Raw genomic sequence first — 13,589 nt, 5'->3', positions numbered from 1 at the left:
TAAGAACCAGTTGGTTAGTTATTTGTTTCATGTTTTGTTTAGCTTGATGAATAATAGCTTTGATAGTGGTTAGATGTCCCTGAAATATTTTAGTTTTATCTCGGTACCGACTTTTAACATTTTCGCTACCGGTTCGATGCCGGTCCGGTACCGGTGTTTACCGATTTTACCCTAAAATAACGATACCACTTTAAAATTTATCCCACTTGACATTTGAATTATTAGGCTCAATGCTAATTTTATTTAAAAAAAATAAAATAAAATATAACTGTAAATTCTTGGCCGACAATTGTTCATCGTGGATACTGAAACGGTGCTGGCAAACAAGCATCCGGATGGCATAACGGCACTTTTTTTCCCTAGGCTAAACAAATGGACGCCCACTGAATATCATTAGTTTCTCCGGAGCGAATAATCATATATATGATCATCGGTTGTACTAGACGCGCTTATTGCTTATAGGATTTTTGTAGATTGTAGACCGTAGGTTCCTCATATTTTTACAATGTCATGGAGAAAGGTTTGGTTAAGAATTTGAATCAGTGAATGATATGCGAGAGTGATACTACATCTTCTAGATAGATAGATGACACTTTTTTTTAATTTTTAGGCTTATATACAACTATGTGTGCACACAGCCTCCAAAAAGCTCAGGCACTTATTAAGATATAGTAAATTTTTTCTTTGGGTATGGCAGGTTGACAGTCACATGCAACCAGCAGCAAGTGTTAGTTCTGAAGAAAATATTCGTTGAAGGTATGGTCCTTCATTTAAAATATTGTATGTTCGGTTGTGTATTTCTTTACTTTCATTTTTGCCCCTGACGCTTTTATTTTAGTTGTTTTTTTTCTCAGGTTCACTGGCGTTTCCATGTGCATTCGCATAGTTGACTAAGGTATGTTCCTTCACTTCAAATTATTGTATGTTCGGTTGTGTGTTTATTTAGTTTTGTTTTTGCCCCTGATGCTTTTATTTCAGTTGTAGAGTTTTCATAACCTGATGTTAAATGTTGTAGCTCAGTCTAGACAGTGTGAGGTTTTGTTTGGTTAGCGTTTTAGGTTTGCGTGGCGTTTTTGTTACACATTTCGTTCCAGTGCCTTTGTTAGACATGTCAACTCCATCCACCAGTAGGAAGAGGAAGCGAAAGGCAACTGTAGTTGATGGTGAAAGCGGGGAGTCATCATCGTCTTCTGGTTTTATCCTCGGTTCTCAAACAGCTGCTCAGTCAGTAAGGCGCTCTACAATTATTAGGGCTTCATCGTTCCAGCGTGTCCTTCAAAGTCCATTGTCCGCACAACCTAATACTCAGGTGAGTGGACAAACGGCTTCAACATCAGGTAGTGTGCCTGCGCCTGGTCCAGCGTATATTGATTTGGGGGATTGTACTAATGTTTGTGAATATTGTGGGGCTCTTTTTTGGCACGAAGAAAGACTGAAATCATCACCTCAAAAAAATAGACCAAGGTACAATATGTGCTGTAGAGAAGGCACTGTGCGAATTGACTTTCCACGGGAACCACCAGTCTATATAAAGGAATTGTATTCTATGGCGCATTTTATGGAAAATATACGCGCTTACAATTCCATGTTCTCAATGACTTCCTTCGGTGCACATGTAGATCATGAAATTAATCATACTCCCGGGCCCTATGTTTTTAAGGTTGCTGGTCAGGTATCACATTGGTTGGGCTCCTTATGTCCTCCCGTGGACAACAAACCACGGTTCCTTCAGATGTATATTTATGATACAGAAAACGAGGTCGAGAATAGGCTTCGGTTTTTTGAAGGTGACACTCGGAGTCCTTTATCAGCAGACATTGTTTCTACTCTTGCTCGAGTTCTTTCAGATGTGAACGGGTATGTTAAGCTTTTCAGGAGCGCAAGAGATATATGTTCTCTTCAGGAGGTCCCAAATTTTGCGATAAAACTGTACAATAGTCATACCCGAAAAAACTATGAAATGCCATCTACTAGAACTCTTGGTGCTATTATCTGTGATAACGATCCGTTAGCAACTGACTATGACATCGTTATCCATAGCAAAGATGGTAATCCAAGACGCGTTAGCAAGTTGCATTCTTCGTATATGCCGCTTCAGTACCCGTTGCTCTTCCCCTTTGCAGAGCAAGGTTGGTCCCCTGATTTACGTTTATCTGGTCGCACACTATCAGAGGATCAAAATTTGACGATGAACATGTTCTACGCTTATCAGATACATGATCGCATAGGTGTATACACTTTGTTGTTGAAAGCTGGTCGTCTTTTGCAACAATATTTAGTTGACGCATATGTGTGCATAGAGCAATGTAGGCTTGACTACTATCGTGCTAACCAAAATCGTTTTCGTTCTGAGTTTCTTCGCGGTATCCATGATGCTTTCTCCAAGGGTGAGACTGAGGGTCGTGATGTTGGTAAAAGAACCATTCTACCATCCTCATTCACAGGTGGGCCAAGGTATATGTACAAGCATTATCAGGATGCGCTCGCTATTTGTAGAGTCCACGGTAATCCACAATACTTCATAACATTTACCTGCAACGTTAAGTGGCCAGAAATCAGACGCTACTTGAATCACGCTGATTGCACAGGCGCCCAAGAAAGACCTGACATTATTGCAAGAATTTTCCAACTGAAGGTTGAATCACTACTAAAGTTCTTAAAAACACAAAAGACTTTTGGTGGTGTTGCAGCAGGTATGAAAAAAAAAAGATTTATCTACATATATTTTTTTTGGAATTTCCTTTCCTTATGTCCACTTTTTTGCTTTTCAGATCTTTATACAATCGAATTTCAGAAAAGAGGCCTTCCACATTGTCATATGTTGCTCTGGGTTGTACCAGAATGCAGAATAAAAGATGCGCAACATGTGGATAATTTCATTTCTGCTGAAATTCCAGATCCAGGGGCAGATCCGACTTTATATCGAATAGTGACTGATTCTATGATGCATGGTCCCTGTGGCTTACCAAAAATGAACGCACCATGCATGGTTAATAAGAAATGTTCAAAATCCTTTCCAAAGGCCTATGAACAAGTCACTCGATTTGACAAAGAAGGGTATATTCACTATAAAAGACGACCAAATGGTCCTCAATTGGAAAAAAATGGTGTGCCACTTGACAACGGTTACGTAGTCCCATATAATCGGACTCTTTGTTTGCATTTCGAGGCACATATAAATGTCGAATATTGCGGTTGGAGTATGCTCATTAAGTATTTGTTCAAGTACATATCCAAAGGTGTAGATCGCATTTGTTACGCTGTCACAAGGACCCCTGACTGTACAACACAATCAACATCAAATTCTCACGAAGGTGTAGACGAAATCTCAAAGTTTGTAGATGGTAGATTCGTTTGTCCACATGAAGCAGCTTGGAGGATCCTCAATTTTCCAATTCACCATAGAAACCCAGCTGTTCAGCTATTAGCCGTTCACTTAGAGCACATGCAGAATATCATCTTTAAAGATAACCAACAGCTACATGACATTCTTGGTAACCCAGCAACTCAGAAAACAACATTAACAGAATGGTTAAGAAGCAATGAACAACAACCGAATGACAGGGATTTATGTTACGTGGACTATCTGTCTAGGTACCGATGGGATCCCTCCAAGAAAGCATGGCTTAAAAGATTATCTACCAGAACTCCACCAATTGGAAGGTTGGCATACATACATCCAGCATGTGGTGAGTCATTCTACCTAAGAATGCTACTTAACCACCAAAAAGGTTGTTGTTCTTTCGAGGACATCAGAACAGTTTCCAACATTGTATACCCTACCTACCGAGCTGCATGCGAGAAACTTGGTTTGATAGGCGATGATAGAGAATGGGTTGCAGCTTTCGTAGAGGCATCGTCTTGGGCCACGGCTGCAGAATTAAGGGCTTTGTTTGCCCATATGCTTTTATTCTGTGACCTATCTAATCCATTAGGTTTTTGGCAGAAATACTGGCCACGAATGAGTGATGATATTATTAGGAATTTGAATGATGTTACTGGTACGTCAAATACTCACATTAGTGGCTTAAACCTGCAACAACATGTATTGTTCGAATTGGAATTATTGTTGAATTCTAATGAAGGTTCACACTCATTGGCCAAGTTTGGCTTACCGATGCCTCCTGATTCAATGGTGTCAGCACTAAGAAACAGATTACTTTTGGAAGAAAAGTGCTATGACACTGACGCCTTGGTGACTAAAAGTAGAACTATGGAAGAGGCCTTAAACTCTGTTCAGCTAGCAGTATACAACATGGTTGTAAACTCAGTTATGCAAAATACGCAAATACTTTTGTTTATATACGGCCATGGAGGAACAGGAAAAACTTTCCTATGGACTGCAATCATAGACAAACTCAGGTCCGTTGGGAAAGTAGTTCTTGCTGTCGCAGCATCAGGGATCGCTGCCTTGCTTTTGCCTTCAGGAAGAACAGCTCACTCTCGATTCAAGATCCCGTTAGAATTAACAAATGATTCATTGTGCTACATTAAAAAAAACACACAGCTCTCCCAATTATTAATGGAAACGTCGCTTATTGTATGGGATGAGGCACCAATGAGTGATCGAAGATGCTTTGAATCATTGGATAAGAGCCTTAAAGACATAGTTGGTAACAAAGACAAACCATTTGGCGGAAAATCTGTGCTGTTAGGAGGAGACTTTCGACAAACATTGCCGGTCAAACCCAAAGCTTCAAAGAATGAAATCATTGCATCCACTTTACCTAGGTCACACTTATGGAACGACTTCAAAATTGTTAAGCTATATGAAAACATGCGTGTGACCAGATCAACGACCTCACCTGCTGATAAGGAAGCTGCTCTAGCATTCTCAAAGTGGTTACTTGACATCGGAGATGGTCTAACTGGCGTACCGTACAAACAATCACCAGACACGAAAATCATTGACATACCAACACAGTTTCTAATACAACCAGGGGAAAATGGCTTGCATCAGTTGATAAAATTCATTTATGATGACGACATCCTCCACAATCCAACAGCCTCTAACCTTTCCGAGAGAGCCATAGTATGTCCAAAGAATGAAACCGCTGATGAAATCAATGAGTTAGTGCTTGCATCTTCCCCTGGCGAATGTTCAACATACTTGAGTGTAGACTCTATAACGCCTCATTCCCACAGCCAAGGTGATACCGATCTTATGTACCCACCTGAATACCTGAATTTGTTGAACTTCCAAGGCATACCCTCACATTGTCTAAAGCTTAAAATAAATACTCCTGTAATTTTAATGCGAAACATTGATCAAAAATCAGGTTTGTGTAACGGTACTAGGCTATTAGTGTCACAATTGCTGCCTAGAATCATTGAAGCACGTATAATAACTGGCACAGCTATTGGCCATCGCGTTTATATACCTAGAATAAACTTTGTGCATAAAACTAATGACTTACCTTTTGTATTTACTAGACGTCAATTTCCAATCAAAACATGTTACGCAATGACAATTAACAAAAGTCAAGGCCAGTCGTTAAATAAAATTGCTGTTTACTTGCCTGAACCTATCTTTAGTCATGGGCAGCTTTATGTTGCCCTTTCTAGAGCAACATCACCAAGCGGCCTAAAAGTGCTCATAACGCCTCACGAAGAATTTGAAAGTGATAACACCAAAAACATCGTGTACTCTGAGTTACTAGCAGATATTGAAGCTCATGAGGTTAACCTCACAATCCATGAGCAAACACAAACCAACACCACACAACAAATAACAATACATACATTCCTTTACTGTTTCAGATCATAAAATAAATAATGATAGGATTTTTTACGATATTATCTGCCATTATAAACTTCTCATACTTTACTATACGCTAATTATGTGCCATTGAACAGGAAAGACAACATGCAAGAGGGTAGGATATCATCCATTGTCCCAGCAGGACCTGCAATACCAATTAAAATTCGTGTCATAAGAAAGTGGCAGCCTCGCCTACGAAACAGCGACATGTACTACTTTTTCATAGACAAACATGTAAGTTTGTAATTCATATGCTATATGTCAAATTAAAAAATTCAGTAAATATTTTTGAACTTCAATTATGATTGTCTTCACATGTATTATTGCACAAACAGATGCTAAATTTGTGCTAACTGATCCTTTTTCGCTCTGTTAATCCAGGGTGATGGAATACAAGCTAGCGTGCACTGGCTAGACAAAGAACTTTTCGAAAGGAAAATCACCCTTTTCTCATGCTACCTTCTGGAAAAATACATATGCGATGACCAGCCAACACCACCAAGAGTGAATTCACACATCGCAAGCATTCGCATGGGAACAAAAGCATCACTAACCTTAATTCCTACACCAGATGCATTTCCAATGTACTATTTCAACTTTTGTCCCTATAGCGACCTTTCACTTCGTACTGGTGACGATCAAGAACTCCTTACAGGTAACAATACTCGCATTTTCAAAACTTCCATAACATCTACTAACAAATCTAAACCATTTGCCCAATCATAGACTACTTGGCAAAGCTAGAGTACACAACACCCGGAACAACCAAAAAGGGAAGAGAATATCTACGTCTTCGTCTCACGGATATCAGGTTACCCATACATATAACTATTCATGTAAATATTTTTCACAGTCTAACATGAGGCGAACTAACGGTTACACAAATGTGACAGCGGCGAACACATAAACGCTACTTTATGGGAAGAGGTCTTACCAAAGTTTGATAAACAGGCAATGTTGGCTGCAGAGCAACCAATAATCGTTGCCTTGACATCCGTTTGCGTAAGCACGTTCAATGGTAACACACATAAACTCAAATCCTGTATCGCCAAAAGAATATATTCATTATCTAATTACTAGCACATACAATATAGATCGAGTGCAACTAGCATCAACAATTCCAACCCATATCTACTTTAACCCTGATATAGAGGCTGCCACAACTATCAGAAACAGGTTTTACAACTTTTATTACCGCAATGAAAATACTGTAGACATTTTTGTCGTGTAACCAAAAAAATAAAATCGTATCCAGGTTCAAGGAACTACCACCCCTCACACTCCAAGCAGGGGAAGGTCAGACATCACAATTGGAACTCATGTCAACAGACGAAAGAAACAAGAAAACCATTACCGAGCTACTGCAACAAAACAATGTACAAAACCAGGCAATATTCCAATCCCGCTATGAAACTAAAAAGCTTATCAATTACAATTCATTTTCATATAATTATTTTCAAACAGGGCAAAACGTTCACCTGTGAGGCATCAATTGTATCGTTTATAAAGGGCAAGCCTTGGTACTACACAACATGCACAGAATGCCGAAGGAAAATGTACAAAACCAATGAAGGCTGGTCGTGCGGATCACATGAAAATCTGCCAGAACCTAAGTTTATGTATGTAATTAACATCTAAAACATTTCGCCAAAAAACAACAAAATAATACCATAAATTATGCAGGTACTGTGCATCTACAACAATTGCCGATCACACAGACTCAACAACAGCAACACTTTTCGACGAAGCACTGACAAGCATTATAGGACAACCATGCAGAGACATCGTCATACAAGAAGGTTACACAGATCGCTACCAAGTACCAAAGCCCCTATTAGAGGCCGTTGGCAGACTAATTTCCATGCAGGTACGGTACATCAAGTCCCCAATACCGGGCTCAAGCATTCTAGCAGTTAACAGGGCATCCATTGCACAACCACTGGTAGACACACATGGTACCCCACCATCACCAACACAGACAACACCTATTGGGCAAAAGGAGCAACGACCGAATCAATCAACAACCTCCACAACCAAACGACAACTATCCTTCACAGAACCAGGTCTATTCCTAACTACATATACTACAACAGTACTACAACATTAATATCTACCTATGAAACTTTTCTCACAGGTCCCGATATCAGCGACACCAAAAGAATCCGCTACCCAGATGCTTAGGAACAAGAAAAAACATCAAGACTAGAAAGAAGGCACCTCTTTTTGCAACTAACTATTTTGTATACATCATTTTGCAACTAACTAGATGCTCAAAGGTAAGAAGAAAAAGTTAGCACTCCGAAAAAAGCATCTCTTTAGATATTTTGTATAATTTTGTAACTAACTATTACCTTCAAAGGAACTATAAAACCAAAGCCAAAACGTATGCGATACGCTGCATTTTGTAACTGGTTTCATTTTGTAAATGGCTTCTATTGGCAATCTAAAAGTTTAGATCTCTTTCTTACATTGCTGTTCACTATGCTTCGCCGCAACGCGCGACTCCAACATATCTAGTTTTGTTTACAAGTCGTCTTATATGCCTCCTGTTATGGAATTATTTTAGGTCTTTGATAATTAGTCCAAGATTCGTATTATGTTATAACTTGAGCCAAGTAATCCATTGTTTTAGACTAGGGGCATAATTTCAGGCAACATTTAGTAAGATAATGCACGAGATGGACACATGTGGCTATAAAAGAAGTGTTTTGTATATACATGTGTCTATATAAAATATATAGTGTGAAAACCTAGATTATATATAAATTTTGTTCTAAAGTTAAAGTGTGACAAAGCAAATAAGAGAAAAACATAACCGTTAATAGCCCAAAATGCATACAAGAGTCGACCGAAATGATCAAGACAACACATGTAGCATGTAGCAAGGGAGATATAAACCACATGTACCAATGACCGAAAATGTGTTGTTTGAAGGAAGCAATACTAGTGATTAGTAAGGCATGATCAAACATACGGTACGAAACAAATATTCAATGAAATTTTATATAATAACATTTACGATTGTGAATGGTACTAATTTTTAATTGGTCTATTTAACTTTAATTTATAGGGTTTATATATTATTGTTTCCTTTTTCTTTAGTTACTTTATATTACTAACACGTTATTTAATAAAGTTATTATGCAATCCCAAAACACTAATAATTCTATTTTTATAAATGATTTACATTTATACACTTGAACTTTAATAGGTTTATACACGTAAGTTTAATATTAATTCTTTTTTCGATAAACGATTTACATTTTAACCCCCCAAACTTTAATAAAGTTAAGTTTTTCCTTATATATATATATATATATATATATATATATATATATATAAAGGATTCGGATCAAGAGAAAACTCCTACGAGTTGTTGGAGCTTAGGGAACTCGGTCTTTACATGCGAGTTTTACCCCTATCTTTTTCACACCTATAGATTAAAACATTACAAAGATGGTTGTAAAAGAAATTCGAAGTTGTGTTTTTCAGTCTTTTACAGCTAAATTATTTTAGGTCTTTGATAATTAGTCCAAGATTCGTATTATGTTATAACTTGAGCCAAGTAATCCATTGTTTTAGACTAGGGGCATAATTTCAGGCAACATTTAGTAAGATAATGCACGAGATGGACACATGTGGCTATAAAAGAAGTGTTTTGTATATACATGTGTCTATATAAAATATATAGTGTGAAAACCTAGATTATATATAAATTTTGTTCTAAAGTTAAAGTGTGACAAAGCAAATAAGAGAAAAACATAACCGTTAATAGCCCAAAATGCATACAAGAGTCGACCGAAATGATCAAGACAACACATGTAGCATGTAGCAAGGGAGATATAAACCACATGTACCAATGACCGAAAATGTGTTGTTTGAAGGAAGCAATACTAGTGATTAGTAAGGCATGATCAAACATACGGTACGAAACAAATATTCAATGAAATTTTATATAATAACATTTACGATTGTGAATGGTACTAATTTTTAATTGGTCTATTTAACTTTAATTTATAGGGTTTATATATTATTGTTTCCTTTTTCTTTAGTTACTTTATATTACTAACACGTTATTTAATAAAGTTATTATGCAATCCCAAAACACTAATAATTCTATTTTTATAAATGATTTACATTTATACACTTGAACTTTAATAGGTTTATACACGTAAGTTTAATATTAATTCTTTTTTCGATAAACGATTTACATTTTAACCCCCCAAACTTTAATAAAGTTAAGTTTTTCCTTATATATATATATATATATATATATATATATATATATAAAGGATTCGGATCAAGAGAAAACTCCTACGAGTTGTTGGAGCTTAGGGAACTCGGTCTTTACATGCGAGTTTTACCCCTATCTTTTTCACACCTATAGATTAAAACATTACAAAGATGGTTGTAAAAGAAATTCGAAGTTGTGTTTTTCAGTCTTTTACAGCTGCTGTAAAAAGCTGATAACATCACCATTACATCAACTTTCTACAGTATTTACGGCTGGTGTAAATAAAAAAAAAAAAAAAACTAGTTTTTTGAAACAATTGATTTTTTCAGGATTTTTGGTAAAAAAAAATTGAAAAAACCTTTCGTAAGGCCGAATTCTCTAAGTTTTCCCAACTCGTATGTGTTTTCATTTTACTAACCCTATATATACATATATATATATATATATATTTAATTATTATTTATTTAACTTATTATCTCTATATAAAATGATAGATGTTCTACAGTAAAAAGAAATATATATTTTAATATTATTTCTCTTTCTTTACTTTTTATACATTTTAAATAACATTAGTTTCACAAGCAAAATGTTTTATTTTTTTTTTTCCTTTTTTACTGTTTATTCTATAAATATCTTATCTTTGTTTTCTTTTCTTTTTAACTTTTGATTTTTCTTTCTAATATAATTATTATAAATAATTTTATTAGTTATTTTGTTAACATAATATTTTATTGCTATAATTGTTTTGCTTTTCGCTTATAATTTTACTCAAACATGTTAAACATATTTGAATATTTTTCCTTACCGTGAGGAAGGAAACCGATACTCTTTGAACCGTTTTTATGTTTTCTTAACATGGAGGCAAATTGTGCGTTGAAAATTAAGTTGGCTTGAAATATGATATTTTGTTAGTGCCCGATATAATAACTATTTCTTTACCGTGAGGATTGAAACCGATAGTGAGCATTGTAACTGATACCGGTAGTTTAATATCTAGTTTTTTCTGCTTATGAAATGCTTACACTTACCAAAAGGACTAGGGCATCTTGTCTAAAGGAAAAGCGAGCAGTGACTCTATCGGAATCTACAAAACTCGACTGGAAGCAGGAGGAAGCCACTCTAAAGAGAAGGACTATCAAAGAGTCATGTTGGGCTTCGACTATGGACTAGGAGTTCTCCTCGGCCATAGAGAGGCAATTGACCTTTCGTGCCTGCTATGATTGCTTGTCTCTTCGATTGTCGGACCTATCTCTGATCATGTATTTGATAGAGTTGGAACTACTGTAAAGATCTGCTTGATATCCCGCCATAACTTCATAAGAAGATGAGGCAAAAAGTTCGTTAAGAATTAAGTTGTATTCGCAATATAGTAATTTTTTGGTACCTGGTACAATAATGGAATCGTGAGAAACCGTCGCTTCACATGGAAAGTTGCTGCCCGCCGCATCGTCAGCGCTTATTTTTAATCCTAATTATATTAAAGCTACCTTTTAAATCTTGACATGTTTACTTAATCGTGTTGCTTGCTTATTTTACCGTCATTTAAATTACACTTTACATGGTCTAAATCAATATAATAGGTAACAAATTCATTTGTTATTTTTATTTACCTTATTTTAGTTAAAGCTAACTTTTAACTCTAAACACGTTGATTGCTTATTTTTACCATTGTTTATATTAAAGTCTGCACGATCTATTTATAAGATTAATTCTTTTTTATTTAATTATTATTTATTTAATTTATTATAATTAAATCTACCTTTTAAATCTTGACATGTTTACTTAATCATGTTGCTTGCTTATTTTACCGTCATTTAGATTATAGTTTACATGGTCTAATTCAATATATTAGGTAACAAATTCATTTCTTATCTTTATTTACCTTAGTATAGTTAAAGCTAATTTTCAATTCTAAACATGTTGATTGCTTATTTTTATGGTTGTTTAGATTAAAGTCTGCACGATCTATAATATATCATCGATAGATCATGTAACGAATACATCATCACCAGCATTCTCCTACAACCCCACCGCGAAGTGTGAACTCCAACACTAGGGGTTGATGTGACGAGCAAAGAGGATGAGTGAAATTCTTTTCCACTTGCAGTGAAAATGTTGCCCCTCGTATGATCACTATTTTTCGATTCGCCCCTGATGAGGTGCCCACCCGGGAACTCACGAATTTTGTTTTTGGTTGCCCGGTGGAGACTTTCATCTGAGCACGCTTAACTGTGGAGTTTTCATGTGCTGCACAACCAACTAAGCCCAAAACGCGTTGGTGATTTAAGAGGCGTAAAATGTCTTATAAACCAATAATCTTTCCTAGTCACGGCTGATGTAGGATTTGTTTAGGGTATTAAAGTGATCTATGTTAATCTTTTTAATAATTGATATTAGTATCGATATCATTACATGCAGTCGGGGCAAGAAATGAGAGAGAGAGTCACAAGGCTTTCAACGTGGAAGAGAGAGGTCCTTGTCCTTCATTTCATACGATAGAGAGTAAATTAATTTTATGAATTGGACTTTCTAAGAATAGGGGATCCACATGATGGGTTGTTAAAAAACATTAAATATTGGGACATTTATTTTAAGGACCTCCGAACTAGATCTTTCAAATTCTTAAATTGAATTGGATATTAATGGCAAAGTTGAAAGAAAATAGTTGTAAGTTGGGGAGAATGAAGAAGATAACCATTTGGGGAGTAATGACGTCATGATACATTTACCAAGTTACGTGCAAAGATAAAACTAATGTGCCTGTATGTAATGCTATGTAAGCAGGCTCCACTTACCCATTGACATTGCTAGAAATCCAACAGTTTTTTTTTTTTTTTTTTTTGGGTAGTGATAGTTTATATTAATTTAAAAGTGTGAAAAATGTTTTAAAAACAGTTAAATCTTTGATCTAATAGTTGAGATCAATAGGGATCAAATTATAAATTATGTTTTAATTATTTGGACTGATTTGAAAATTGTAGGGGTAATAGTGTCTTTGTATATGTTTCAAATTAGTTAACATCTCCTAAATTCTAGTGATTCACTCCTAAATTCTAGCGATTCAATTTTAAACTTATTTTAAAATTCGGACAATATAAAAAATCCAGAAAATATATAACTGCTACAAGAAATATATAACACTATATAACAATATATAACACCATATAACACTTTGTAACACTATACATCTATCATAGACATACCATCAAAAAAATATAACACTATAACACTATATTCCATTATATAACTCTAAAATAAAACTATATAACACCATTATATATATATCTAATTTGCAACATTGGTATGCATACCGATGTTGTAAGCTATGCTTAATTGCTTTTTCTTTACATTTTGACTTTAAAGCTTACTCATAAGTCATCACCTACCTCTTTCTTATTTGTCACCTGGCCTACATTGCACCATTCCTCACAATAATACTTCCATTATATTATAGGGTTTAGGGTCCATTATATTATATATAATTATATATAAATATAATTTGCAACACATCTATACATTATGGTTTGTACCATAATGCTTAGTGGGTTGTATCCACTAAAGACAAACTTGTATTTCATTTAAACACTATAAATA

At 35.5% G+C, this 13,589-nt stretch overlaps 2 protein-coding genes across 2 annotated transcripts; both read left to right on the top strand.

Annotated features, from left to right (window-relative positions):
* Positions 1-694: 694 nt before the first annotated feature.
* LOC118485037 lies at positions 695-6,992 on the top strand. The gene is made up of 7 exons (XM_035981253.1): positions 695-756; positions 855-895; positions 5,857-5,995; positions 6,143-6,416; positions 6,488-6,572; positions 6,655-6,779; positions 6,856-6,992. The coding sequence occupies exons 3-7, from the start codon at positions 5,867-5,869 to the stop codon at positions 6,990-6,992; spliced, it is 750 nt and encodes a 249-aa protein (XP_035837146.1). The 5' UTR covers positions 695-756; positions 855-895; positions 5,857-5,866.
* LOC110892742 lies at positions 1,109-5,767 on the top strand. The gene is made up of 2 exons (XM_035981254.1): positions 1,109-2,693; positions 2,772-5,767. Exons 1-2 carry the CDS (start codon positions 1,109-1,111, stop codon positions 5,765-5,767), a joined length of 4,581 nt encoding a protein of 1,526 aa, XP_035837147.1.
* Positions 6,993-13,589: the final 6,597 nt, after the last annotated feature.

The sequence above is a fragment of the Helianthus annuus genome, chromosome 12, assembly GCF_002127325.2.
Source record: "Helianthus annuus cultivar XRQ/B chromosome 12, HanXRQr2.0-SUNRISE, whole genome shotgun sequence".
In the NCBI taxonomy this organism is placed as follows: Eukaryota; Viridiplantae; Streptophyta; class Magnoliopsida; order Asterales; family Asteraceae; genus Helianthus; species Helianthus annuus.
The sequence above is the reverse complement of the archived record's forward strand: the minus strand, read 5'-3'. Positions and strand labels throughout refer to the sequence as shown.

What these genes read in the sequence shown, in the direction of transcription:
- LOC110892742 (XM_035981254.1), top strand. Translation starts at nt 1,109, where the DNA reads ATGTCAACTCCATCCACCAGTAGGAAGAGGAAGCGAAAGGCAACTGTA. An exon ending in TTTTGGTGGTGTTGCAGCAG is followed by an intron (nt 2,694 to 2,771) that starts GTATGAAAAAAA and finishes TTTGCTTTTCAG; the next exon opens with ATCTTTATACAATCGAATTT.
- LOC118485037 (XM_035981253.1), top strand. Translation starts at nt 5,867, where the DNA reads ATGCAAGAGGGTAGGATATCATCCATTGTCCCAGCAGGACCTGCAATA. An exon ending in CGATCAAGAACTCCTTACAG is followed by an intron (nt 6,417 to 6,487) that starts GTAACAATACTC and finishes GCCCAATCATAG; the next exon opens with ACTACTTGGCAAAGCTAGAG. An exon ending in TTGCGTAAGCACGTTCAATG is followed by an intron (nt 6,780 to 6,855) that starts GTAACACACATA and finishes CATACAATATAG; the next exon opens with ATCGAGTGCAACTAGCATCA.